Raw genomic sequence first — 26,183 nt, 5'->3', positions numbered from 1 at the left:
GAGCTGCAGGGCCAGCGCGGGCCGTGTACCTTGGGGCACCGTGCAGGAAGGGTGGCACCGCAGGCCTGTGCCCACCCGGCGACCCCTCGGCCAAGCTGGGTGACGGCCATGAGGGGGATGGGAAGCCGAACCTCCCCGCGGCACCCGGGTGCAGCCTGTGTGCAAAGGCGTGCAGCGCACCCCACCTGCGCTGCATCCCCCCCCAACACCTACACCCCACAGCTGCACTGCACAGCATCCCTGCGCCCCACCTCTGTACTGCAGTCCTACACCCCACCCCCTCACAACTGCTTGCACCCCCCCAGCTGCCCCGCACAACCCCCCTGCCCCGCACCCGCCCCGCGCCCCCGGCTGCGCCGCGCGCCCCCGCCTGGGCTCTCGCTCCATTCCCTCCTCCACCAATCGGCCGGCTCGGTCCCGCCCTCCCCGCGCTCCTACTGGCTCAGCCGCCTTGGGCTCATCCTCATACGATGGAGCGGGCTAATGAGCGCGGGCGCCAGCCACGGCCGGCGGCTGGCTCCGCCCCCCGCGCGGGGCATGCCGGGGGTTGTAGTCGGGCGGCCGCGAGGCGCCGGCGGCCCCCGCGCCTCCGGACTACGCGCCCCGGCGAGCCCCGCGCCCGGCGCCCCGGCGGGGCGGAGCGCCTTTAAAGGCCGCCGGGGCTCCGGCGGCGAGTGCGGGCCGCGCTCTCGGTCACCATGAGCGGTAGCGGGGCGAAGGGGGCGGCGGCGGCGGCGGCGGCGGCGGCGGCGGCGGCGGCGGCGGCGGCGGCTGAGCGGGAGGAGTTCATGGGCTTCTTCCCGCAGGTCGTCCGCGACCTGACCGAGGGCGGCCTCGGGCACCCGGAGGTGGGCGACGCCGTGGCGCGGCTGAAGGAGGTGAGGAAGGCCCGAGGGGCCGGGGGCGGGGCGGCGGGCCCGGGGCCGCCCGCTGCCCGCTCCTGTCCGCCCGCAGGTGTTGGAGTACAACGCGCCGGGCGGGAAGTGTAACCGCGGGCTGACGGTGCTGGCCGCCTTCCGGGAGCTGGCGAGCCCGGGGCAGCAGGACCCGGAGAGCCTCCGCTGCGCCCTGGCCGTCGGCTGGTGCATCGAGCTGGTGAGAGCCGGGCCGGGGGCGGCCGGGGACCCCGTGGGGAATCCCCCACGCCCCCTGACCCACTCTCTCGTAGTTCCAAGCCTTTTTCCTGGTGGCCGATGACATCATGGACGCATCGCTCACCCGCCGGGGGCAGCTCTGCTGGTACAAGAAGGTGAGAGTGTTGGGGAGGCCCCTGTCTGCTGGGGGAGCACAGGGGGTACTGTGGGGTCGGGGTCTTTTGTGACATGTCCCTGCCCTCCTGGTGCAGGAGGGGGTCGGTCTGGATGCCATCAATGATGCCTTCCTCATCGAGTCGTCTGTCTACAGGCTGCTGAAGAAGTACTGTGGGGAGCGCCCCTACTACCTGCACCTGCTGGAGCTTTTCTTGCAGGTGAGCTTGGCCCCTGCATCCCCCTCCTGCAGACTAACCTTGGGTCTAGGCGGCTTCTGGATGTCTGATGGTATGTGGATCTCAGACTATTCCTTAAGTTCCTGGACATCTCGCCAGACACGCACTTCAGACTCAGAGGAGCCCAAACGGGGCTTGGGTTTGGCATTTTCACTGTGCTGTGGAGACTTTCCTGGGGGACTGTGTGAATAAATCCTTTCTTTCCTCTGCAGACTGCCTACCAGACTGAGCTCGGGCAGATGCTGGACCTCATCACTGCTCCTGTTTCCCAGGTGGATTTGAACCGCTTCAGTGAGCAGAGGTAAAAAGAAAGACAGAGTTGCCAGCGCAGCTGTGGTAGGGTGGCTTTGCTTGCAGTCCCTTCCAGGCTGTGTAAGAGAGACAACTGGCTTGCTGCAAAGCTGCTGTCGCCTACCAGGCTTTAGGGAGCAAGTCCTGCTCATGCTGTCAGAGCTTGGGAACTGGGAGGGAGGGAGATGCTGCTTTTCTCCTGCTGGCCCTGATCTGCAGAGCCCTGGTGGGAGGGGAAGGCCTAGGCTTTGTCACTGAGTGTGGTTCCTCTGCCACAGGTATAAGGCGATTGTTAAGTATAAGACAGCATTTTATTCCTTCTACCTGCCCGTGGCCGCTGCCATGTACATGGTGAGTTTTATGGAAACTGTCTCGGGAGGGACCTAACCCTCAGTATGAGGCTGTCGAGGAGGGCAGGGGGTTTGGGAGGTGGGTGGAAGGCAGGTACTGGAAGGCTTTATTCCTTTTTCCCCCTCTTAGACTGGTATTGACAGTAAGGAGGAGCATGACAATGCCAAAGCGATCTTGCTGGAGATGGGTGAATTCTTTCAGATTCAGGTAGGAGGTGGCTCCCCATCCCTCAGTGCTCGTAAGATGCTGGTTGTCGTGCTCATGTGTTTCCACCTTTGTACAGGATGATTACCTGGACTGCTTTGGGGACCCGGAGCTCATGGGAAAGGTTGGCACAGATATCCAGGACAATAAGTGCAGCTGGCTGGTGGTGGAGTGTCTGCGTCGGGTCACGCCAGAGCAGAGGCAGATCCTGGAGGTAACACCACCCCGCTGACAGAAACCCCCTGAAGAGGGGGGGAGAGGTGGTGTGTGGGCTCCCTCCCTGAGGACGGGCTGTGGAGGGAGTGTAGCACCCTAACGTACACTTGACAAGCCCTGTGCAGCTGTGCTGTGCTGCTACCTGCCTGGGAGAAGGCGTGGTGGGTGTGGGTGGTTACTCCTGCTGCACAGCCACTCTGTAGCTGCTCCTTCAGAGCAAGACCTCAGCCTGACTTGTTCTGATGTTTTCCCAGGAGAACTATGGCTGTAAGGAGCCTGAGAAGGTGGCAAAGGTGAAGGAGCTCTACGAGACTCTGGGCATGAGGGCTGCCTTTCAGGAGTATGAGGACAGCAGCTATCGGCGCCTGCAGGAACTGATCAAAAAACACAGCGGCCGCCTCCCTAAAGAGATCTTTCTTGGCCTAGCTCAGAAGATTTACAAGCGGCAGAAGTGATGATGGGCCTGTCTTGGGACTGCTTAGTCTTTGCTAAAGGGGGGCTGGGAGGGTTTGCCCCCCCTGCTGTAGTGGCCTGGAGCTGGGCCCTGCCCCACCAGCTGCCGGGTCTCCTGCCCTGGATCGGGGGTCTGGGGGGCTGTCTGTAGCCCGGGTGCTGGGGGGGGCTCGCAGATAACCTGCCGGTGTTTGTGTCAATAAACGAGTTACTGTGGGTGTGTCGCTGCCTGGTGTGGGCTGGGGCTGGGGGATGCCAGCACCTCCCGTGCCTCCCGCCTGGGGGGGCGGGGGGCGGACCGGGGCCCCACCCCCGCGGCTCCCGGGCGGGGCGGTGGCGGCGCTCGGCTCCTCCCTCCCTCCCGCCAGCCGCATTCGCCGCCGCAGCGCGACGAGGTGAGCGGGGCTGGGGCTGGGGCTGGGCTGGGCCGGGGGCTCCGCGGGGGCACGGCTGGCCTCGGGCGGCGGCCAGGGGCCGGGGCGCCCGGTGGGCCTCCGGGGCCGGTGGATGCTCGGGGTCGGGGCGGAGCCGCCTGCCTGGGGGCCGAGGTGCCGGTCCCCTGCCCGGGGCCGCCGGTGGATGCCCGGGGCCGGAGCTGGCCCCGAGGCCGGGGAAGGGCCGGGCCGTGGGCAGGATGCAGCGGGAGCCAGGTCTGCGGGCTGGTCCTGAGGCCGGGCGTCTCCTCGCCCCCGGCTGGCCGGGCCTGGGCTGAGAGCGCCGGCTGTGCCACCCTCGCTCGGCCAGGAGCTCCCGGGCGGAGGTTTCCAAGGGCGTTTTCTCCTTGACGGCATCCCTGAGATGCTCCTGGCTGCTGAGACCTGTCAGAGGGATTCAGCCCTGCTGCTGCAGACGCCTGGACCAGCCAGAGCTTCCTTAGACCACGCTCAGGTTGTGCTCCAGGGATCAGCTGCTGGGATCCCAGCCACCAGCCACTGGCTGCAGCCCCCACCTGGCCAGACAGGCCCGAGCTCAGTGGGGTGCTGTGGGGCAGCCCCTCTCCCCTGGATGCATTCCTGCCTCTGAACCCACAGGCCCTCGTGCTGGTCCCCTGCAGCTGGCCCTTCCCTGCTCAGTGGCTGCTGCAAGGTCACCACCCTCCCTCTCACCCTGTCTGTTCCTCTCCAGGTTTGTGCTGCCATGTTCTCCCCTGCTGACTGAAAGGGCATTTGTTGTTTGCAGGGAGCTGGATGGTCTGAAAAGAGGAGGTGTGGGCCTCTCTGAGGAGCCCCGGCACTACCAGTGAGGCAGCAGCATGCTGGCTCCAAAGAAAGGCCTGCTGTGCAACCTCAACCACATCCATCTGCAGCACATCTCCCTGGGGCTGCACCTCTCCCGGCACCCAGAGCTCCAAGAAACCTCTGTCTCCATGGGTGGAGAAGACCAGACTGGCTGTAGTGACTGCCCCAAGAACTGTGAGCAAGTGGATGCCAATTCCAACAATCCCTCTTTGAAATGCCAGTGTTGCGAGTCCCACACTCAGCAGCCAGTGACGCTGGGTCTCCAGAACCAGGCAGCTCAAGACGATTTTCCCTACCTGCATGCTGGGGAGGAGGTGGCTTCCCCTTGTGATCCCCCTTGTGATCTGGCTTCCTCGTCCTCCTCTGTCAGCAGCTGCTCAGATTTCAGCTTGGATGACTCCCCGGTCTCTGTGTACTGCAAGGTGTTCTCCAGAGAAGAGTCCCAATCCCCTGAAAATCAGCCCACCATTATTCCCATAGAAGATGCCCAGGATGGCCAGCCGTTGGCTGACCACAGTAGGATGTGTGATGGAAGAGACGCCAACCTCAACCCCACAGTGCTCCAGAGATCGGAGGCCCTGGCTGGAGAGAGCCCGGACAGCCTCTGCAGCAGCACCTCACTTGACTCCCAGTGTGATGAGACCTCTCCCAGTGCAGTGGTGCAGGAGACCACCAGCATCTGTGCCACCCTAGACCCTAACTGCAACTCCCTCCCCAACCCTGATGCCGCGCCTCCGGCACCGCCTGCACCAGGATGCAGACCAGGCGTGGCCTGTGATCGGGCACGGGATCCCAGTCCAAGCAGCGCTCCCGAGCCACGGCCCCGGGCTGGCAGCATCCCCCCGCCTGTGCCCCCCCGACCCCGGAGACGACTGCAGGTTCTCAATGCACACAGAGCGGAGCAGCCACTCCTGCCCGCGCAGCTGGAGGAGCCAAAGCCCAGCTCAGGTGACCTTTGCAGAGATGCGGGCAAGAAGACCATCACCTCCTTCCATGAGCTTGCCCAGAAGAGGAAGAGGAACACTGCTGGGCCTACTCTTGCCCAGGCCAGGCCTGACCAGAGCGACTGGCTGATTGTATTCTCACCTGACACAGAGCTGCCGCCTCCCAGTGAGCTCCTCTCCAGCGCCATGGGCCAGGAGCCAGCCCAGCCCCAGCTCCAGCACGACTGGCCAGCAAAACCGCCCAGCTCCAGGCAGAGAGAGGTGACCACATTCAAGGAGCTGCGGTACCGCAGTGCTTCCAACAAGCCTAAGGGCCAGCCAGCTGGCGAGCGGGCAGAGCTGGTGGCATCTCAGCACCCATCTGCACCCCTTGAGATGGCCATAGGCAGTGACGGCTCAGGCTGGATGCCACCTGTGCCTCTGGGTGGACACATGCTGGCCCCTATGGAAAGCTACCAGCTGAAGAGGCGGCGATCCCGGCCAGGACTGCAGCCCATTGCCGAGGGACAGCCAGTGGACGCAGAGGAAGGGGGGCTTCCACAGCAAAGCTGCCTCCCAGGAGAGAAGGGGCTGGGCTCCGGTTGTGATAATGACGCCCTGGTTTGGAGGCTTGGCGGCCCTGGTGGGGACACCTGGGTGCCAGGGGCGGTTGAGAGAGGAGACGAGACCTGCAAGGAGGGTAAGAATTTGGGTCCCCTCTTCTGGGCTGGGTGCAGGGGTGTCACCCTTTAGGGGACTGAGCGGGGCACAGGGGAGCTACAGGCTCTGGCGCAGTGGCCACATCGTGGGGCTGCAGGACTCTGGGGGGCGGTGGGCCGGCTGCCAAGGTGGGGGGTGCGTGTTGCAGCTGCACGCCGCGCTGGCCTGCTCCTGGCTAGCGGAATGGTTTCCGTGCCCTTCCACCGCTCTGTGCCGGGCAGGGCTGAGGGGCCGCCGCTTCTCCCCCACTCCTCGCCCCTCCACGCCTCCGGCTGGGCTCGGACGGGCGGCCCGCGAGGTGCCGGGGCTGCGTCCCCCGGGCCGCCCCGGCCCTTCCCGGCTGCCTGGGGCCGGGCGGGCCCCGCCGCGGCGGCACCTCCTTACCCCGCCCTGCCGCCGCCGCCGCCCGGCCCGCGGGCTCCCTCCGGGCCCTTCCTCTTCCCGGTCCTTCCCCGCCGCCCGGCCCGCGGGGCCCGGCCCGGCCCGGCCCGCTCCGCCCGCCGCGGCCCTCCGGCTCCATGGGCGACCGCGACCCGGCCGGCCCCGGCGCCGCCCGCGGTGAGTGGGCCCGGGGCGGCCGCGCAGGCTCCTGGCGGCGGGCGCGGCCTGGGCCTCCCGCGGCAGCAGCGCCCGGGCCCGGCGGGCGGCCCCGGGCCCCGCTTCCCCCGCGCCGGCCCCGCCGCCCCGTCGCAGCGCCGCGGGGGAGCCCGGCGAGGCCCCGCGGGCTGCGCCTCATCCCGCCGCCCCCCTCTCTCCAGCCAGGCCCTCGCCGTCCGCCGCCGGAGCCGCCCCGGGCGCAGCCCGGCCTGGCGGGGGAAGCACGGAGGGAGCCCGTCGCCCCCGCGGAGAGCAGAAGAAAGGTAACGGCCCCACGGCGCCAGCCCCGCCGCCGCGCTCGGAGCCGGCTCCGTCCCGTCCCCGGCGAGCGGGGCTCCGGGAGGCGGCAGCGGTGTGACAGGGCTGGGGCAGGGGGACGGAGACCCCCAGGGCCTGGGGAGGTGTGAGGGGCTCGGCCCAGAGGTGGGGGGCGGCGGGCCCGGCCCTGCCCGCCTCTCGGCAGATGGTGCTGTCGAGCCGGAGAACGGGGGTGGGGCTGTCCCGGCATCCTGCGAACACCTGGAGGGTCTCCAGCCCCCGCCTCCCTCCTGGCCTCGTCCCCTTGGGAACGGCGGGTCCTCCATCCCCGCACCCGGCAGCAACGGCTTCCCATGGCAACAGCCTGGGATGCTCCGGTACCCTGGGCCGTCCTGGCGTCCGTGCGCTCCTCGCTGGCTCCTCCAGGCCTTGATGGCCAGAGCTGCTCCTCGCTGCAGCCGTGGCTGGTGCCCCGCCGGCTGCGTGCTGCTGCTGGGCCGAGGCAGGCCCTGCAGTGGCGGTGGGGGTCGGGTGCCGTGCTGAACATCCTCCTTTCTGTTGGCCAACAGCCCTGCTGATCGCCGTCAGCACCGCTGTGGATAAGATTATCGCCCACTTCAGCACTGCGCGGAACCTGGTGCAGAAGGTGAGGGTCTGGGCTGAGGCCCTGACCGGGCTGGGGTGGGCAAGAGCGAGGGCAGGCCATGCAGGCTTTGGCAGGAGGGGCTTTGGGAGCTCCAGGGGGAGGATCCCACCCTTCCGTCCCTGCAGGCTCAGGGTTAGGTGCTGCTGTTTCCCTCCCTCTCCCCTCCTCGTGCCTCCCTACTTCAGGCCCAGCTGGGAGACAGCCGGCTCAGCCCAGATGTGGGTTACCTGCTGCTGCACACCCTCTGCCCTGCGCTTTACGCCTTGGTGGAGGATGGGCTGAAGCCATTCCAGAAGGATGTTATCACAGGCCAGAGGAAAAATTCCCCCTGGAGTGTGGTGGAAGCCTCTGTGAAGACAGGTGGGTGTGAGGAACATGCTCCTGGAGATGTTGGGATCAGCATCTCAAGGTGCCTGGAGTCCTTTTGCAGCCCGGGCTGGGGAAGGATGTGTCCCCAGAGACTGTGTCGTGTATTCTACAGGCCCCAACACCCGCTCTCTCTACTCCCTGTGCTGGCACGTGGCTGGGCTGGCCCCTCTCAACAGCACCAGGCAGAAGTTTCATGCCTTTATCCTCGGCCTTTTGAAGTGAGTATTGGCCCTTGATGGCCCAGGCTGTCCTTGCCGTGATGGCAGGTTGGAGCAGAGTCCCAAGAGCTCTAACTTGGGTTCCCTTTGTCTTGTTTAGCATTAAGCAGCTGGAGCTGTGGATCTCTCACCTGCAGAAGAGCCCAGGTAAGGACACAGTGCCCAGAAACTCCCCACCCAAGTCCTCTCCTGCTTGCCAGGGTGATAATCCCATGCTTGTTCCACCCACAATGCTTGGCTGCGATTTCCATAGTGGACCAAGGGTATTGTTTTCTGTGGCTGTTGTACTGGATGAGGGCAGTCAGGCAGACAATTTGGAGCATCATTTGGACCTGCTAGGATGGACCAGCTGGCCCTGGGAGGGATGCGTGGGCAAAGGCAGGTCATTTTGCAGCTGTCCAGCACTGTCCATATCTCATAGGTGTAATCTCCATGCTGTATTCACCCATGGCCTTCTTCGCCCTGAGTCAAGGCCCTCTTCCTCACCTCGCTGATGAACTGCTGCTGCTCATCCAGCCCCTCTCAGTGCTGACTTTCCATCTTGATCTGCTCTTTGAACACCACCACCTCTCTGTCGATGTAAGACCCTTGTCCTGTCGGCTGGAGTCATCCCTGTCCCCTGCCCATCACGCCGCTCAGGCTTGGGGGGCTGTGCAGCCTTCTCTGGAGGGCCAAAGCACTGCTGCAGGGGCAAGCCTGGAAGATGAGATCCCCCCTGATAGTCTGGGGAGGGCAGCCGATGCAGAGGACAGCACAAGGTCCCAGGCAGCTGTGCGCGGGCTGGTCCCTGGCCCCCAGGTGGGGGCTGCCCTGCAGCAGACCTTCCAGCACGTGATGCGGTGGGGGGACCAGCTCAGTCGCACTTTCCTGGGAGCTGACAGCTCCCCAGAGATCCACAGGCCTGAGGAAGGCCCTCGGGAGACCGGGGCTGGCCTCAGTGGCTGGTGGGGCCAGCTGAGCCAGGCCTCCAGGGTTTATGCTGCTCCTAGCAAGGAAAAGTTCCCCTTCATCTGGTGGACAAGGCTGCGGACGGCGGCGGGGGATTCCAGCCCTGGCCAGGCTGCGCGACCCCACGTATCTGTGAATGAGCCTAGAGGCACAGAGCTGCAGCTCCTTCAGACCAAAGCTGCCCCAGAACTCTCCAGTCCAAAGTCCAGCAGCAGTGCTGACACCTCTGCGACCTCTTCCCCTGAAGACCTCATCCTGCCCGCTGGAGCTGGAGCACCCACCAAACCAGATGATCCTGCTTCTGGAGAGAAACTCCTGGCTGCTTCCCCAGAGCCTCGTGCGAATAGGAATGGGGCAGCCCCTTCTGACGCGGAGGCTGGGGGTCCTCCGTGTCCTGACAAGGGCAGCTGGCTGGGCCGGCTCTTTGGAGCCACCAGCCCCTCTGCCAGGAGCTTCCCTCCCAGTCCTGACACCGTCTCAGCTAGGTCCAGGTAAGACCCAGCTTGGGCAGGCAGGGTGGGGGAAGTGGCATGTGCTGAGGAGGTGTTTTTCTCTCAGGCTTGGGGTTTCCTGGCCTCACGGGGTGTCTTGTGCTGCCCATTATCCAGGCGGTGCTCCTGGGCTGTTGTGCTGTGCCCAGGGGATTAGCGCGTGTCCCAGGTGCTGCTGCCATCACATTGCCTCAGTCCTTTAGAGCAGCAGGAGCTCATGGTGGAGGTTCACTGGTGCTTGATAGAGCCTCTGTCAGCTCCCAGACTGCCAGAAGTTTTCTGAGCAGGAAAAGGCTTCCCAGACAAGCCTGTGGCTTCCTTTTTGTTGTGGCAGGAGACCCTCTAGCTGGCTGTCCCCCAGCACACGTGTCCTGGCCATGATGGTGAAGGGGCTGGCATCTGAGAAGACCTGTGATCAAGAAGAGCCGGAGGGGAATGCATCCAGTGTGCCGCAGACCCACAGGTGATGCAGGGCGCTGTAGTCTTTGAGGCTGAAAAGCTGGTGGTAGGCTTTTTTTTTTGGTGCAGGGGTGGGGGGCAGCAGGGGCTGTTCCCATGGTCTGCTTATCCCACACACCTTTCTAGGGAAAGGCTTACACCGCTCCTTGTTGCTACCTTGCACGTTGACTGCTCCCTCGGCGATTCCCTGTCCCCGCTGAGCTTTGGGTGAACTGTGTGTCTGCCTAGCTGTGATCAGTTGTTCTCCCCAAACACTTCGGGGGGGAATTTTGATCATTTGCTTTCTCTTGTGCTTTGTGGATTTATAGCAGCTTGTCGGGGCAGCTATATGGCAGGTCAGGAAAAAAAAGCTGTAGTGGTTTGTCTGTGCTTGTGCAGCGTCTGTCCGAGCGAGCAGGGAGGGCGGGTGGCCATCCCACATCACATTCGGCCGTCTCCCTCCTCCCCAGTCCTCACTGGCGCTGACCTCACACGCTGCTGCTGGTTTTGTGATGGGGCTTCTCAGCCAAGTCGGTCAGATGGCATCTTTCCCTGGGAGGAGGTGGGGGTGAGGGTGGGGGCTGTCACTGGCTCCATACATGAGCATCAAAACCTCTCCTGAGTCCTGTGGAAGCTTCTCTCAGTGTTACCAGGGATCCCCTGGGGAGATGGATCCCTGACGGCGTTTGTTGTGCAGGGCAGTTCGGGCGCTGTGTGATCACACAGGCACTGCTGACGGTCACCTGAGCTTCCAAAAAGGGGACATCCTGCAGCTGCTCTCCACTGTGGATGAAGACTGGATCCGCTGCTGCCATGGAAACAGCACTGGCCTAGTTCCTGTCAGCTACACATCCCTGATTTTGTGAGGAGGCGGAGGAGATCTGAGGAAGCAGCTGAGCTTGCCGAAGCAGGTGTCATTTCCAGGAAGGACCATCTCCTGCCACTTCTTCACCACCTTCGGGGCCGGTGGTTCTGCAGGGGACCCTGCCCTGGTGCCCGTTGCTGCTGCTTGTTCGCATGACGTTACCACCTGCTGTGGGTGCGTCCCGTAAGCCACCGCTGTGCATGGCCCTGCAGAGCTGCTGGCACTTCGCTGTGGCCCCCGTTTGGGACCCGCTCTCACTCGTGTTTCCTCAGTTGCTGCCCACGCCTGTGCCAGGGCAGGGGAGGACCCTGTCCCTGCGTGGCGCTCACAGTTCTGTGTGTCATCTCTGTGCCGTTGTGTCCTGCCACCACTGCCACCTCCAAGTGCCCTGCTTCGCCCCGTGGCTGGGGCTGGTGGCCAAGGCTACCTGTGCGCAGTCCCAGCACTCTGTAAATACTTGTAACCACAGGAACGAGCTTATTCGGGGGGGGGGGGGGGGCGGAAAAGCTGGAAATAAAGGTTGTGACTCACGTGTCTGTGTGTGTGAATGGCTCATTGCAGCTGGGGGGAGCTGGAAATGGCCACGTGGCCCATCCCCGCAGGGGTAGCCTGGCCTGGTGCTGGCTCTTCGGTGAGTAAATGCTCTTGCAGGCAAAGCCAGCGTGCAGCGGGGCTGTGCCAGTGCTCCACGTAGCAATGTCAGATAACAGCCATGGAGCCCAGTACGAAGGCGGGCCCTGGCAGGAAGGGCCCAGGGTCCTACGAGGTGTGGGAAGCAGCAGCAGCCAGAAATAGCCCTGGGAATGTTTGTGTCACTCTGGCTTGTTGATAACCAGCCCCACACGATGGGAGCTGCACGGCACTAGTAAAGGTATATGTTGGGTTGTTTATTAAATTAAAACTAATCTTTTTACTGAGTCACAGGATTTCAGTCAATGCTGGATGGCTTTTTTTTTTTTGGTTGTGTTTTTTTTACAAGATTTCATACCAAAAGAACCATGCTTCGTCCTTCTAAGTGCCACTGTTTCAGTGGCAAAGGAGACCGTGCCTCAGCTGATGCGCCGTGTTCGGCTTTGCGGCTAAAGCTGCTCACTTTTCAGTCCGTTCTCGGTTGCGGTTCTCTCTCGCTGGAATTTTGACTCGCAGACAAGGGACGGTGAAGCTTAATTGGCATGGCACTTGGCTTGCCTTAGGAAGCCCTGATTGGATTCCACAGCTGCCCCGGACTTCAAAATGGGGGTCAAGCCAGCAGGTGCTGAATACAAGTGGTGCTTCAACCTGGTTTTTTAATTAAAAAAAAAATCCTTGGCTTGGCACCCCTAGTTTAAGAGGAAGACAAGTGTATGGGTCAAGCATGGCATTTTGATGAGGCTAGGGCATGGAAAAAGGAAAAAAGTCAGGTTACATGAAAGGAGGGTCATCAAAAGGTTATTTCATACCTGGGTGACGCAGCCAGCTACCAAACTTACTTATGCCCACAACCACTTCTGAGCCAGAGGACCTTTAAACCCGACAAGATTTATAAGGCCCTATCTCATTAGGGCCACCCTTGGCGGAGCGTATCAGAAGAAAGGGACGGTTGCCAAAGGCTGGTTTGAGGGGCCACCAAGGTCTCGCTCTCCGCGTTGCTCAGCATCCAGCCGTGCGCCCAGAGGACGGGGCAGGATGACGGTATGTGAGCGGGCTGGTGGGTCCCAACAACTCGAACCGCCTCTCGGCCTTTCCAGGTTACCTGCCTTTTTGGTAACGGGGGGGCTGTGCCCTACGCCGTGCGTGCCGCGCCTGGCCCGGCTCTGGGCTAACGCGAGCGGGGTGTGCTGCCGCGGTGAGATGCCCGGACGCTGCTAACAGCGCTGGCGCAGGCCTGGGAGGCACCGGCCGTAGCTACTGGGGTTTGTGCTCTGGGAACAGGCACTAACGTGTAGCTGTAAGGGTTCACGGACCGACCTGCCATCCCACGCGACCGTCACACGGCCTCTGACCGCCGAACGGTGAGTGTCTGCGCCGGCGCTCCCGTCGCTGCGCGCCTGCTGCCAATCCCCCCTCCTGCCCAGGGCTGGCCAGGACAACCATCGGCATCGGGTCACATCCTCGCGACACGCTGGCGCCCGTGTGCGAAGGAGGTATTCGAAAGAGACGGGTCAAGAACCCCCATAAAAGTGGCTGCGAGAGAGTCAGACCACGACAGGAGCGGTTTGTGCAAAGCGGCAAGAAAAGGAAATCAAAGCCGTCTCAAAGAAAACCCCACAAGTCATCGATAGGAAAAGATTTTCCATTTAATACTAGACTCTCTCAGGATTGAGATGCAGGCTTTTTATGCAATTACATCCAATGTTAAAATTGGTAATACATAATTTACAAAGATTAACATCAAAACAATGATCTATTTAGATATGCTTTGTAAAAAGGAAATATATTAGCAGCATTTATTTTCAGCAATCACACAGCCTACACCCATGCAGACTAAGAGTTCATATCTATTTGCAATAATGTAGTGCTTCCTGGTCTTAAAACAGCGATCCTGGTGACACACCGGTCTTCTCGTTATTATAAAATAACCGAAAAATAAAAAAAGTCATTAATTTCTACACCAGTAAGAAAAACAATTCTTTGCACTTACCTAACATTTGATTGTCTAAAAAACATTTTGTTTAGTCTTTCAACAAAAGAAAGATAAAATGACAGAGCTAGTGTCTCGCTTCTGTACGCACTTTATTTTTTAAAAACTTTTTTAGTGTTTAACACCATTTGAGACAATGATTTCCGTTTTAAACTAAATGAGACAACTCAAGGTTTTGGACATGCGATATTCCTACTACACGCACGAGTATTTTATACTCAGGGTTCCTGGTACTGTACAGTGCTTCTCTACAGTAAGAAAATATTCCAAACTATTTTCTTATTTCTTTTTTTTTTTTAATAAAATATTTTTTCTCAAAGGGTTTTTTTCCTTTCTTTTTTTTTTTTTTTTCTTTTTAAATCAACACATAAAAGTTAATGGAATGAGTCATGTTCCACTAAGAGTAAAATAATTATAATAATAACAAGAATGTACATTAGGACAAGCTTGGTCCATTAAAAAGGAACATGTAACTACTGTATTGCTTTACATCCACGCAGCAGATATATACAACTTGGCACATTAAAAACTGGTTTTCTTATAAGAACATCTAAAACAGGACTGTATATGCATATGTACGTCTGAAAGACAAAAAAGCAAAGCCATTTTCAAGGGGCAGCGTATGCCGACCCACCCCCCTCTCTTTGCCACAGCCTGGCCCCGGCCCAGAGACGGGCGACAGCTTCACGGCTCCGCGCGCCAGGGCGCCGTCGGGCGCGACGCGGGCGCTCCTGCCGCGCCGCCGGTTCGCGGGGCGCCGCCGGTTCGCGGGGCGCCGCGGCAGTCGCCAGTTCATGCGGCCAGAAATCAGCGCCTCGGCTTTGCTTTCGGGAATAACACTTTTCGCCGGGGCGGAGAGAGAGGGCGGCGCGAGACACGCTGCCTCTTAATTTAAGAGACGGACATTTTAAGCTGTACAACCAGAACACAAGAATAGTGTTAGCAGTTGATATATTCTACAGTTCACAACAAATACTCGCTCTGAATACTGCTTGACGGTTCATGTAGTGAAGGTTTCCTTTTTTTTTTTTAAATCCTTTTTCTTTTAACAGATATTAATTTGCACAACACACTAGACACACGAGAACCACAGCTTATCAAAAAAACCAACAGCAATGGTGTTGTCAGGATTTGACTTGCTTTATAAAATTTCTCTGCAGAAAAAAGTGAAAAAAATCACACCCTGCCCCCTCCCCCCTCCACGACGCAGAACAAGTGCCTCAACCAGCCAACTCCTGCTTTGCTCCGCGGTGGCTCCGGAAGCTTCTCCTCGTCACAGGTACACACGCGGGCACCGGCCGCTCCACGGTTGAACCTTTCGCACGTTTGGGTACGTTTCGCTCTTCTTGGAACTTGTGCAAATCAGAGGCCGCAACTTTAGGGCGGCCTTTCATTTTAAGCCATCGGGCCTTCACCCTCCCATCTGGATTTCATTCACTGGCGTGGGCCGTGGTGGTGCCAACAGTATCTCGTACAATCACAGGTTAATTGGTGAACACGGGGAATATTCTCAAAGTCAGTCCTTATCCTTCTTACTGCCCCTTTTTTTTTTTTTAATTATTATTTCTTTTATTTTTCCTCTGAGTGGGAATATCAAGCAAAAATAAATTAAATTTGACCATCCTGGACAATAACCACGAGGTTTTTCTCAGTACCTAACATCAATACAAGGCACGCCCAACAACACACACACCATAAGAGCACTGCAGAGCAGGGCAGGGCAACCTGCCAACCCAGACATCTAAGTGCTAACTGTTTGTATATTTGTCAGTTTTCTGCTGCCCTTTTTTCCTTGGCTGGTGCAGAGGAAGTTGGGCTCCTGCCCTCAGTCCTCAGCAGACCTTGTAGCAGACTCCAGACCACAGCCTCCTCTCGTGGCATCACTTCCTGAAGCTGCTCTCCAGGATGGTGAGAGTGCGCCGCCTCAGTTTTCTTCCTGATCCTTCCTCCAGCAAGTAAGTGACATCAATAGCTGCAAGAGACCACAGGCGTTCGGTGAAGAAGGCGACGTGAGTAACAGTTTTCCCATTTCCCTATTCACGGTTCTTTCAAGGATGTTTCCATCCATAGCGGCTGCATTGAAAGTATCGAGAGTACTGAAAACTGCACCGGAGAAGGTGCTGAGCAACTCGATTTAAGCTTGAAGTCAGCCCTGCTTTAGTCTCGGTCGGACCAGACGACCTCCAAAGGTCCTTCCGACCCAAACTGTTCTATGAGTCCGTGATTATTTCGCATTAACTCCCGCAACGCGACAGAGACTGGACAGGGCTCATCCCAGAGACACGCTCGACCAGTGCTGCCGCTGCACCCTCATGCTACAGCTTAGACAATGCCTACGGAAGTTACTTAGAACTCAGTGGAAAGCTCGTTAAAGGTCAAAAGAGACTTTCCAAATTCTCTTCAGTCTTTCTCTCCATGTCTGTTAAGTTTCTCGGTTGTAAACATAGAATGATGAGGGGGAATTTGTCTTCAGAAAGTTTCTGCGGTCACTAAAAATATTCTATAAAACACTGTCAGTCGTAAGAAATTTCATTCAGAGTTAGCGGAAACTGCTACTGTTGCAAAAGAAAACATTACTGCAAGGACACCTAATTATATTAATAAGATCCACTAGCAGTATATTCAGACAAAAGAGTTTATTTTACCAACACAGCCTGCGGTGAACTAAAAACAAACCTGCAGAAGAAACGCTATTGTGTAACCACAGCATAAAAACTCACCATTTTTCCCTGGGATTTTCTCTAAGAGGTTTAGCAGGATTTGATTAAGTCTCTCTCTCTGAATATGCCGCCTTTCCTCTGGAGTGCACAGCTGCCTTGTGTCGGAATTGCTTTCTTCCACCTTTTTATCAGTTTCACAGGCCTCACCGGAGACTCCCTCTTTTTCTGGCTCCTCTAGGCTAGGCAGCTCACTTGAAGTTTGATCTTGGTTTCCTAATACATCCTCAATAAGTGGAAGAGAATCATCTTCTTGGTTTAAGTCTTTAATCTGTGGTTTTGAGCGATCTGTTTTCCAGGACGATCTACCAGGAAAGAAGGGTTTAAATACAACAGTTTTTCAGACACTCACCTGAAAGGCCAATTACTAGTGAGTCACGGACTTCTCAGTAGGTGGGGGGCTTTCTGGAACCTGCGTCACTTGACCTCGCACACACATTCAAACCCAGCATTACCATCTACAGGAGGCTACATTCCCAGAACCGTAGTCACGTAACGTCAAATGCCGTCATTTAAGAACAAATTGCTTTTGTATTTTAATTTGTAAAGATTTTTATCTTCCAAAAGAGTTGAGCTCAGCACTTAGTGATGTTTTTCTGCAACGGTCACAGCTCTTTTTAAAGCCTCTAAGAGAACTGAGCGCGTGCATGGGCCCTGGCCCACACTCCAACGCAAACACGGGCACTCTGTCAGGGATCCGAGCTCCCTTTGTGCAGGAACGCCGGACGCTCTTGCCCTGGGCTCTGCTATCGCCCACGTTCAGCTGCTTCTGCTAACTTTCAGAATGGCTTCTGTACTCTTCCTACGTACATCATTAAGGAACGCTAAGGCTGCTTCTGTATTCTATTCCTCCCGACTTGTTCCCTTTTATCTCTCTGGGCATCGCCAGCAGAGATAAAGAAGTCATTATCCCGCTCCACTCAGCGCTTGTCAGGCCACACCTGGAGCGCTGTGTCCAGTTCTGATCCCCGCTGTACAAAAAGGATGTGGCCAGGCTGGAAGGGGTCCAGAGAGGGGCCACCAAGATGATCCAAGGACTGGGCAGCTGCCATACGAGGGTAGGCTGGGAGAGCTGGGTTTGTTCAGCCTTGAGAAAAGGAGGCTCAGAGGGGATCTCATCACCGCGTATCGGTACTTAAGGGGTAGCTACAAAGAAGGTGGAGACTCCCTTTTTACTTGGAGTCGCATGGAGAGGACAAGGGGGATGGACACAGGTTGCTCTTGGGGAGATTCCGATTGGCCACCAGAGGGACATTTTGCAGTGAGGACAGTCACCGTTGGAATAATCTCCCCAGGGACGTGGTTGACTCAGCCACGTTGGACACCGTCAAGAGTCGTCTGGACAGGGTGCTGGGCCATCTGGTCTAGCCTGCGCTCTCCCTAGAGAGGTTGGACTAGGTGATCCCTGAGGTCCCTTCCAACCTGGCATTCTGTGAAAATTTAGAGGATTGCTTTAAGTAATTTCAATTTATTATTTCCACAGCGCCCAGGGGAAATGGGTGGGAGAAAGAACGGACACTTGACAAAGACACAGGATTATCTAATCTTATCTCTTCTCAAAGAACAATCTGGTAGATAAGACTCACCTGCCTCCATTTCTCTTGTAGTTGTCTGGTACATAATGAGGCTGTAACGATAATAAAGATTATGGTTAATACCAAACAAAATTCCCAGTGGCAGAAAGGGCTGGTCTATCTATTATTGTGGAAGTACCAGTACCGGACTCGCCTATCTGACACCTGGGAAACGCCAGCGCTTGGCTGGCATATCTCACACATCAGAAGAATTCAAGGGAGGAGACATAACCATGTAATAAGGATAAATTAGAGCCAGACTTATTATCTGACTCTTATTATCTTCCAAATAAATTTCAAGCGAAAGAGCATCATGATAAAAATAATCTTTGCTTTCTGCACAGCAAAAGTTTGGTGCCATCTCTAAACTTCTGCTTCCAGGAAGGGAAGCGCTCACTTGCACAAGATTTGCCGGATCCGGCACCTCTGCACTCGGAGGCAAAGTTGGGCTGCGTAGGAGGACGTGCACAATGAAGGTTGCTGCTTCAGAGGAACAGGGGAAAGCGAGACAGTGACATGAACGGATATTCAAATGGAGGATGTTAAGGGAAACTGTACTTCATCATTTTGCTGCCCGTCTGCTGGTTTTCTTGATAAAACGTCCATTTTCAGTGATAATTATATAGAAAGGAAGCGGTTTATCATTTGATAGAGCAGGGGAATGGAAATAGAAAAATACTGCTTTGCTGTGTTGTGAATCACTATTCAAAGGTACTGCTGAAAACCATTTTTTTAAGCAAGTTCACTAAAACACGGAGTAATTACACCAAAGAAAAGAGAGCCTGACACAGACAGGCTAGCAATGGACTATATGTTGTGTGATTCTCTGTACCGTTATTTTACACTTGCAGAATTGTGACCAAAAAGTGAATTTTAAGATTTCCTTCCCTCAGGAGTGGCTTAAATGAAATTAGCATCTAGATTTCGATCTCCAAACTTATACGTCCAACTTATACAACCATTCGTTCAACACCTGTTTGCCTTTGAACTGCATATTCTCTGCCTACAGTCAAGTTTCCTTTCCAAGATTTCTTTCTAGCCAACTTTTCATCCAGACTGTGTATGCTTATGTGTCAGCCTCCTTCGGTTTACCAAGCTTCCTTCAAAAACAGAGAGCCAGGGGCTTTCCAAAAATACATTCAAGTCTTATAGTAAGAACTAAGGAAGCTAAGAGAAGAAACACTTACTGAAAAGTCTCTCCTGGGCGTGAGTTTCTTGGGGAAATGGTCAAAGGCGTAGGGCTTTGTGCAGACAGGGTAACGATTCCGGTGGATCTTGTAGAAGAGATGAGCTGATTTATCAAGGCGGTAATCACAAATATATACATCCTGTTCCTTCACGCCTTTCGGCCTCCCTGCAGTTTCGGAACAAAGCGCACAGGAAAAAATGTTATCAGATTCAAGAGGAGAAACATGGTATACCAGAACAAGAACAAGCCACACACAGTGTCAGAGAAGCGGGGGACTGTCAGAGCTGTTCAGTGGGATGGCAGGCATTCTCATTTGCTCTCCTTCAGAATCACAATAGCGGACACATTGCTAGTTCAATTTAAGAGGGAAACCTGTATGCTCTAACCAAATAGTACCCAAACTTTTACAAACACTATTATCAACTGCCACCCCTTTCTCTTCCTCACCCACCACAATCCCCCCCTGCTGCTGTCTCTTCAGTACTGGCCCTCATAAAACAGAAATCACCGTCCCAGTGCTAAAGTAATACTGTTTTCTCAGCTCTGATACCCTGTGAATATTGGCTACTGCCTTTTTACAGCAGTACCTATTTTAGCATACTTCCCAAACAATCAGAAAGGTGCATATTATTTGATTTCTCATGCCATTAAGCTTCCTTACCTTTGCAGTAGGTGTATAGGTCAAGAACACAGCATGTTCCCACCACAGCCTCTAAGGGGATAATTTCATACAATGGCACCCGGAAGAGCTCATTGTGATAAAACTTTCGAGAAGGGGAATGATGTGTTTCATGTGGACGGAAATAATGATGACCAAATGCAAACCGCTCCTCTCTGTTTGAAGGTGTAAAGGTAAGAGAAAGAGGGAAACAGAAGGGGGGGGGAAAAAAAAGACTATTTCTATAAGCCCATGAAACAACTTTATTTAATGCCCTCCACTTAGTTTTGAATTATCTATCTTGCGCTTTTGCAATGACTGTGATGAAAACGAAGTCATATGAATATTACACATTCAACTCTATCCCCTCCAGTAAGTGGAAGTACTTCTAGCAGGATTTTTATGGACACAGCAGACTTACTGTGCTGCCGTCCCTGTGGCACAGGCATTTAATCCTGTGACAGTGGCTTAGCAAGTCAGCGATTGTTAGCTGAGCCAGTTCAGCCTTCAGGGTGTATTCTCAGCCTACTCCAACAGTGAGGAAAGCGCATCAACTTCTCTCTCTCATCCCTTGCTTAAACCTCCAACCTCACATGTTTTCACTCTACCGTTGTGGAGCACAAGCAGAGGCAAGTGGGAAATCACCAAGCCTTTGTCACTGACCCGGTTCAGTCCTGCATTTTTAAGCTATGACAAGACCTCCCCAAAATTACTGTGTTTTCACAGGTAGGTATATGGAATGTCCCAAGTTCAAAAGATGCCTTGAACATACTTCTCGTTTTTCCAGAGTTTTTCGATGCGGAAAATATCGAGTTTCTCCCTGTTGATGTGGGACAGCAGCCGATACGACTGCCGGACAGGGTGTCCATCTGGAGTTCTACGGCTGTCTCTCATCAGGTAAACGCAGTCACCTGGCAATAGGCACAAAATACACACCCGTAAGGAACTTTTCATGAGTCCAGCAGCACCAAAACCAGAGAGGTAAATGGTTTCATTAAAACTGACATGACAGAGCTACCTAATGTTGTAAAGAGTGATGCAAACCCAATGCAGAACCCGCAAAAGAGGCAAGGTTACCTTGATTATTATCACAAAAGCTTTAGAGCAAGAACTAAACATAACTTGAATTGTTTGCCCAGGCTGAAAATAGCAACGTATAATGAATCAAGATAAATTATGATAGACCACAGGATAAGTAACAAATAAGTTTTGTTTAGGAAAACATGTAGAAATTAGTGATAGCCGCAATGTTTAAAGAATAAATCTTTACCATCTAAGAGAGAAGATACTTAGAGAAATTATTAATAAGAAAATAAATCATTGACCGAGAAGCCCCAAGCCTTCGATTCTTTGAGCAGAACTCCAGTAAGATGCGTAGCTGAGGGAAGGTAAACAGAACTCAAAAAAGGCTGAACAAAATGACACTCCTGGCAACTAAAAACATCTTTCCCAAGTGCAAGTCCTGAACAGGTCCCTAAACTTCTATTTCATCATTTCGTCACATGAGCGAATTAACTGTTTAGTTTCTCTGCTCTGGGAAATGGCATTGAAAATACCACCCTCCTTCCTCCCCACCCCAGACCTGACTGCCATTGCCTTTGGGACAATGATTATCATTTGATAGGGTGAAAATACCCTGCGCCGTTCAAAAAGCCTTTCTCCTTCAGGTAAAAAGCTTTAATCAATCATGTTCACAAAGAACCTGAAGAGCCTCAGAGGAAGAACATTTGGGAAACTCGAAGTATTACTGAAAACTTCACTGGATTTAGTATACAATATTTAAAAATCAATTCCATCTGTTCTGTTATTTATCTCACAATGAACAAAAACCTGGGAGGTCCCAAGTCATAAAAACTTAAGAAAAACTACCCTGGGTAAGATCAAAGGTCATACAGCATAATATTGTAGCTAGAAAAGTGAGCAGTAGCAGATGCTTAGGAGGAAAAAGCACATGCATAAGGCATGCATAGGAAAAGCCTTCCTGTGGTATCCCCCTCAGGCTTACTTTAATCTCTGTTTTACAGACTTTTAGAGCTAAAGGCTACAGCTGGACCACTGTGCATAAACAGGCAGGGATTAATCCTTCCTCCAACAATTTGTCTAATCTTTCTGGAACCATTCATACTCTTGAGCTCTCCAACTTCCCGTTGTAATGCCTTCCATAGTTTAGTCAGGTTTTTGTGAAAAAATACCTCCTATTAAATTAAATGTTAAATTAAATTAAATTAAATACATTGCCTGCTAATTTCAGTGTTTGTTCCCTAGTTTCTACACTGCTGCACCTTTCCTGTGCCACCGGTGATTTCACAGACCTTTATCATATCACCCTCCAAATCATCTGCGTAGACTCCGTTCACAGCAAAGGTGTCTCATGTCTGATCATCCTTGTCACCGCGCTTGTTTTACAAGCGGCAAAATACTCTCTTTGAGATGGGGTGATGACAAGGAGAGCACACAGCACGCGAAAGACAGACACACCGTAAGATTCTATAACGGCACAATTACTTTTTCTATCATGTTAATAATAGTTTCTAATGTTCAGCTTGCCGTTTTGACTCGTGCTCAGCCTTTCTCGTTTCCATTCAACTGCAATGACTGCTGGATTTTTTCCCCCATAGCACATACCTATTTTTGTCTACGTGCAGTTACGTCCATTTTCCTCCCGCGTACGTTACTGTTATTTAATTAATTAGCAGGTTCAGCCTCTGCTACTTTCACAGCTTAGCAAAGAGATGCTAGGGAACCACCAAGTACAACGCAGCCCTAGGTTCATGAACACCTCAGTTTTGTTCTCCCTTAGCTTATAGCCAAATTTAGGATTAAAGTGAAGGGTGTGTAATTATATTTTCACAAATATAATCTCATTTATCAATCTTGTATAAGTGTAAAAGATGCATTCCTAAGGACTTCTCATACGCAAAAATTGCTTTAAGATCTTATGTTGCCCCCTGTCCCTGTACCAGTGGAGTACAACACTCTGCACCATTAAAAAAGTGCTCTGATTTAAAACAGAGATGACACAGGCCATATGGGCACTGACATCTGCCCACAGCCATGAAGCCAGCTTTTAAATATTCTGGTATACCAGAAGGTTTAAACAAATAGAAGCTGTAATTGTAGGAAGGAGAGACAAGAGTTTTATTCTAGCTTGATTAGGTAAAAAATGGCTGAAGACAGGATGACGCAGGCTTGCACCTAAGCTAGCAGAGTGCAAGCTCCGCAAGGATTCAGCGTGTATTTGCTGGTGATTAGCCTGTACTCACCCGCTGTGTTAGCTCTTCCTACTACCTGAACTAAAGCTGGGATAATAACGTCTTCATTTTACTAAGTTAAGGACTACTTTTAAGGAACTCGCCTCCCTAATTTCTTTAAAAGACTTGTAGAGAAAAAAAGTAAGGTACGTGCTGAGAGCAGCTGCTGGCCCCAAGCAGAATGTAAATAAATCCACTTATTTTTGGCTGTTATTTTAAATGAGCTTTTTCAACTCTTCTTCCCTACCTCTTCAGTGAGAATAAAGCAACTCTAGTACGTATTGTACCCGACTATAAAAAAGGAGTATTCAGAAAGAAACGTACAAGGATACTCTCTTGCCCTAAGGATCAGGAAGCTTGGTTTCAATTCAGGTTTATCCAGATGTTACTAACTACCGAAACAGCTACCCCTCTGTCTCAAAGAGGGAGTTTATAGTTGTGTGTTTTCAAGGAAGAAATGCAGCTGCCGTTGCTGGTGCATCAGAGGTAACGACATATGACAGTTCCTGGCTACGCAGGCTTTCCAAGGTCCATTTTAACTTCTGTTTATCAACTCGCATCTGAGGCAGCGCTCCTTGTTCGCTCTGGAGGATATGACAGACCAACCGACCAGATTGACCTGCGTAACGTCCTGGCTTTACCTGTCAGGTAATTTTTTCAGAGGAAGCACATCTGTAGTATATAACTCAAAAACCTCAAGTAGAATTGTCAAGACATTAAAAAGCAAGTCCTCTAACCAGAGGCTGAAGGACCCTCACTTCTTTAGAGGGCTTTGTTCACAGCAAAGTGTGGGCACTCACACAGCTGGAAGCTCTTCAGCCTTGTTCCTCAAAAACATGAGTTCTCAAGCTTGGAACTGGAAGACAAACTAATGCAATGTACAGCCGCAACTCCCCAGCAACGAGCGTGGCCGAACTTTCAAAAGGCGGCAATGGTCTCAAAAGCACTTTCAGTCTTTATCCCCAGATCAGCCTCTTTCTAATACACAAGACAGGGAAAATGTAGTACTCTGCACATAGAGTGACTGTAGGGCTGAAGGTCACCATGGTCTCTTTTGCACTGGAATCTGTGAATTACATGGCCTTTTAGAAACCAGTGGGATCAAAAAATACGTTTCTTCTACTAAGATGAGTTATATACCTGGGCACCTGCATCACAACAATTTCCACAGGCAGGTGTCATGCCTCAGAACTTTTGGTGGAGAACTTGAGACCAGCAATGAATCCACGGATTTCCCTTTTCCCTACTGTAGCTGCGTATTCCTTTCGGGCACCTTCTGGGTATACACCTTGCTTGATCTACTCCCTGTAGCTGCAGAGCCACGTGGTGCCTAACAGTGGCAGTCTGGCCTCCTTTGTCCTCTGCCAATGGTACACGCAGGGTAGCCATGTAAGGACTAACGTTTCTCTAATTAAAGTCACCAAGATCTCATTAGAGGTACGCAAGCGCAATACAATGCGTCATGACAAAAATTACCTGAATGCTATGAATGGCTGGAAGATGCCCCAAAACTCAGCTAAAACATAATCCATTTTAACAGAAAATGTAAAACCAAGTAGTGATACAACCCTAGAAAGCAAGTTATCTCCAGCAAGGAACCCAGCAAAAAACCAAGAAATGAGAAAACCAAATGGCTGAACTCTAGCGAGGACAGACAATGCAGAGCCACAATGCAAAGGGCAGACTGAATGCAAGTTCTGGAGTCCTGCAGAGAAGATAAAGAATACACTGTTCTTTGACTTTTTTTTTTTTTTTTAATTCTCCACTTCCCTGGAGACCCTCCCATTCCCCTCTAGCAAACATTCCAACTGGTTTTACTCATTCAGGAGCATTTCTCTTAATAATGATATAGGCCTCTTTCTAACCCTGTATGTATCTGTAGGATGAAGTAAGACAAAAAATTTTTTAAAAAATCAGTGAACCTAATTACGTAGCTGTGTAGCTGCCCCTGGAAGACACAGGGCTTTGAAGCAATGTCCAGAAAGAGACACTTGAGGGAACAAACAAGCAGTAAGTTGGATGTTTTCATGACCATTCTACACTAAAATAATGAGGGCCTAATAGCTGCCTTTGCCTTCACTTCTACATGTTAACACCCAGAAGCTGGCTCAGCATCTGCCTTCTCTGAGGGCGCCGAGAGCCCTGTCTGTGCTAAAGGTAATTAATGTTTCTTCACCAACCAGCCTGCGAGAACCCTTACGACATGTCACTCCCATAATAGCGTGGAACGCAGCTTTCTACTTGTAAAAAGATAAAAGCATTTCGAACAGGACGATGCCAGAAATCTCTGCACGTTCTTACCCGACGGAAATCACAGCAGCACCAGGGTTAGCACATACCTTGGCGCAGCAGCAGATCATCCCGTAATAAGCATATATAATAAACGCAGCCAGGCTGGGCATAATGGGGACGAGGAATCATGGGAACCTCCTGGATGAGAAAGGAAAAAAGGAAGGAAATTCTGAGATGCCTACCCTAATCAGTGCAAAACCGGGGCTGATATCCTTTCAGAAATATGCAGATCGAGAAGAAGAATTGACACTTCATGTGATTAAAACTAAACCAAGGAAGTTACGCTATAAAGTGAGAATCCCACTTAATTAAATAGATAATGAAATATAAAGGCAACAGCTGCCTTAGTTTCTAACTGGAGTAATGAAGACATTTTTTCTTTACCCTGTTCACAGATCGAGGTTCACACTGCTCACACAAGTAGTGTTCCACGTCAGAATTCACACCCATACAGTCACAGTGCTGCCAGACCTAGAGAAACAGATACAGCCCAGTTGGAAATTCCTGTGAGAGGTTTTATTTACGCATTTCATTTTCTCAAAAATATTAAGGAAAGCAAGAAAACCAGCTTCCCAAAGGAAAGTCAAGATTTTCTTTGAACTATTTCACACTATGTCAGATGGCAGACAAAATCCCCACGCAACTGTGTGTGTAAAAGCCCAAAATCGTTGGAATTAATTCTGCTCGTCTAAAGACAGGAGCTGCTGGCAGTTTCAGAACAGTGCTAGCTCTTCTATATAGAAATGCAAGTCGCATTTCCTCTGTGAAAACAGAATCTTAATTCTTCTGTAGAGGAAATGAAGGGCTGAAGAGGTAATGGATGCTACTAGTTACATGGAGACTGCTGGTAAAAGTTCCACTGGTTATGGAGAGTAGAAAAAGAGCACCAGGTGTGTTCCCCCCGCCTCACCATGCACTTTTCACACTGGATCATGAGTCCTTCATCTTTGTAAAGGCCACAAATGCAACGGATCACATCCTCGTCCTTCTCATGCCCGTTTTCTTTTTCACAGACCGATGTCTCGCTGCTGTCGGCTTCACTTGCTGTTTCTCCCACAATTTCATCGATTTGGGCGGACGCCTCATGGCGAGCATTATAATATGCTTTCCGTAGCCGGCATACATCACGCCCGGTTGGAGATTTTCTGCCATAATATTTCTGAATAAAAA

General features: G+C 53.2%; 3 protein-coding genes and 1 long non-coding RNA gene across 7 annotated transcripts in view; 2 read left to right on the top strand and 2 right to left on the bottom strand.

Moving 5' to 3' along the window:
• Window positions 1-626: 626 nt before the first annotated feature.
• FDPS (farnesyl diphosphate synthase) lies at window positions 627-3,219 on the top strand. The gene is made up of 9 exons (XM_075074924.1): window positions 627-878; window positions 955-1,095; window positions 1,169-1,249; window positions 1,346-1,468; window positions 1,699-1,787; window positions 2,056-2,128; window positions 2,258-2,335; window positions 2,412-2,546; window positions 2,803-3,219. Exons 1-9 carry the CDS (start codon window positions 699-701, stop codon window positions 3,001-3,003), a joined length of 1,101 nt encoding a protein of 366 aa, XP_074931025.1. The 5' UTR covers window positions 627-698; the 3' UTR covers window positions 3,004-3,219.
• Window positions 1,694-4,623, bottom strand: LOC142048227 (uncharacterized). The gene is made up of 2 exons (XR_012657440.1): window positions 4,536-4,623; window positions 1,694-3,819 (listed from the first exon to the last, which is right to left on the bottom strand). It is a non-coding gene; the product is annotated as an uncharacterized LOC142048227 (long non-coding RNA).
• RUSC1 (RUN and SH3 domain containing 1) lies at window positions 3,360-11,246 on the top strand. Of its 3 annotated transcripts, none has more exons than XM_075074923.1 (10): window positions 3,360-3,396; window positions 4,181-5,862; window positions 6,641-6,742; window positions 7,307-7,383; window positions 7,569-7,743; window positions 7,865-7,970; window positions 8,071-8,117; window positions 8,392-9,409; window positions 9,744-9,872; window positions 10,550-11,246. In XM_075074923.1, exons 2-10 carry the CDS (start codon window positions 4,254-4,256, stop codon window positions 10,563-10,565), a joined length of 3,279 nt encoding a protein of 1,092 aa, XP_074931024.1. In that variant the 5' UTR covers window positions 3,360-3,396; window positions 4,181-4,253; the 3' UTR covers window positions 10,566-11,246. The 3 variants fall into 3 exon arrangements, with proteins under 3 accessions (XP_074931024.1, XP_074931021.1, XP_074931023.1); XM_075074920.1 differs by having other exon boundaries at window positions 10,545-11,246; XM_075074922.1 differs by lacking the exon at window positions 10,550-11,246 and adding an exon at window positions 9,995-10,538.
• Window positions 11,247-14,324: 3,078 nt separating this feature from the next.
• The window catches only part of ASH1L (ASH1 like histone lysine methyltransferase), a 64,042-nt gene continuing 52,183 nt past the window's right edge, over window positions 14,325-26,183 (bottom strand). For both annotated transcript variants that reach the window (XM_075075328.1, XM_075075329.1), the window contains exons 20-28: window positions 25,924-26,172; window positions 25,398-25,484; window positions 25,061-25,151; window positions 20,243-20,381; window positions 19,474-19,646; window positions 18,811-18,977; window positions 17,636-17,676; window positions 16,053-16,354; window positions 14,325-15,304 (exon numbers count right to left, since the gene is read on the bottom strand). In XM_075075328.1, the coding sequence (XP_074931429.1) occupies window positions 15,213-15,304; window positions 16,053-16,354; window positions 17,636-17,676; window positions 18,811-18,977; window positions 19,474-19,646; window positions 20,243-20,381; window positions 25,061-25,151; window positions 25,398-25,484; window positions 25,924-26,172 (1,341 nt within the window). In that variant the 3' untranslated portion in view covers window positions 14,325-15,212. The remainder of the gene's footprint in view (window positions 15,305-16,052; window positions 16,355-17,635; window positions 17,677-18,810; window positions 18,978-19,473; window positions 19,647-20,242; window positions 20,382-25,060; window positions 25,152-25,397; window positions 25,485-25,923; window positions 26,173-26,183) is intronic.

This window comes from Phalacrocorax aristotelis, chromosome 25 (assembly GCF_949628215.1).
Source record: "Phalacrocorax aristotelis chromosome 25, bGulAri2.1, whole genome shotgun sequence".
In the NCBI taxonomy this organism is placed as follows: Eukaryota; Metazoa; Chordata; class Aves; order Suliformes; family Phalacrocoracidae; genus Phalacrocorax; species Phalacrocorax aristotelis.
Note: the sequence above shows the minus strand (reverse complement) of the source record. Positions and strands in the feature narration are given on the sequence as shown.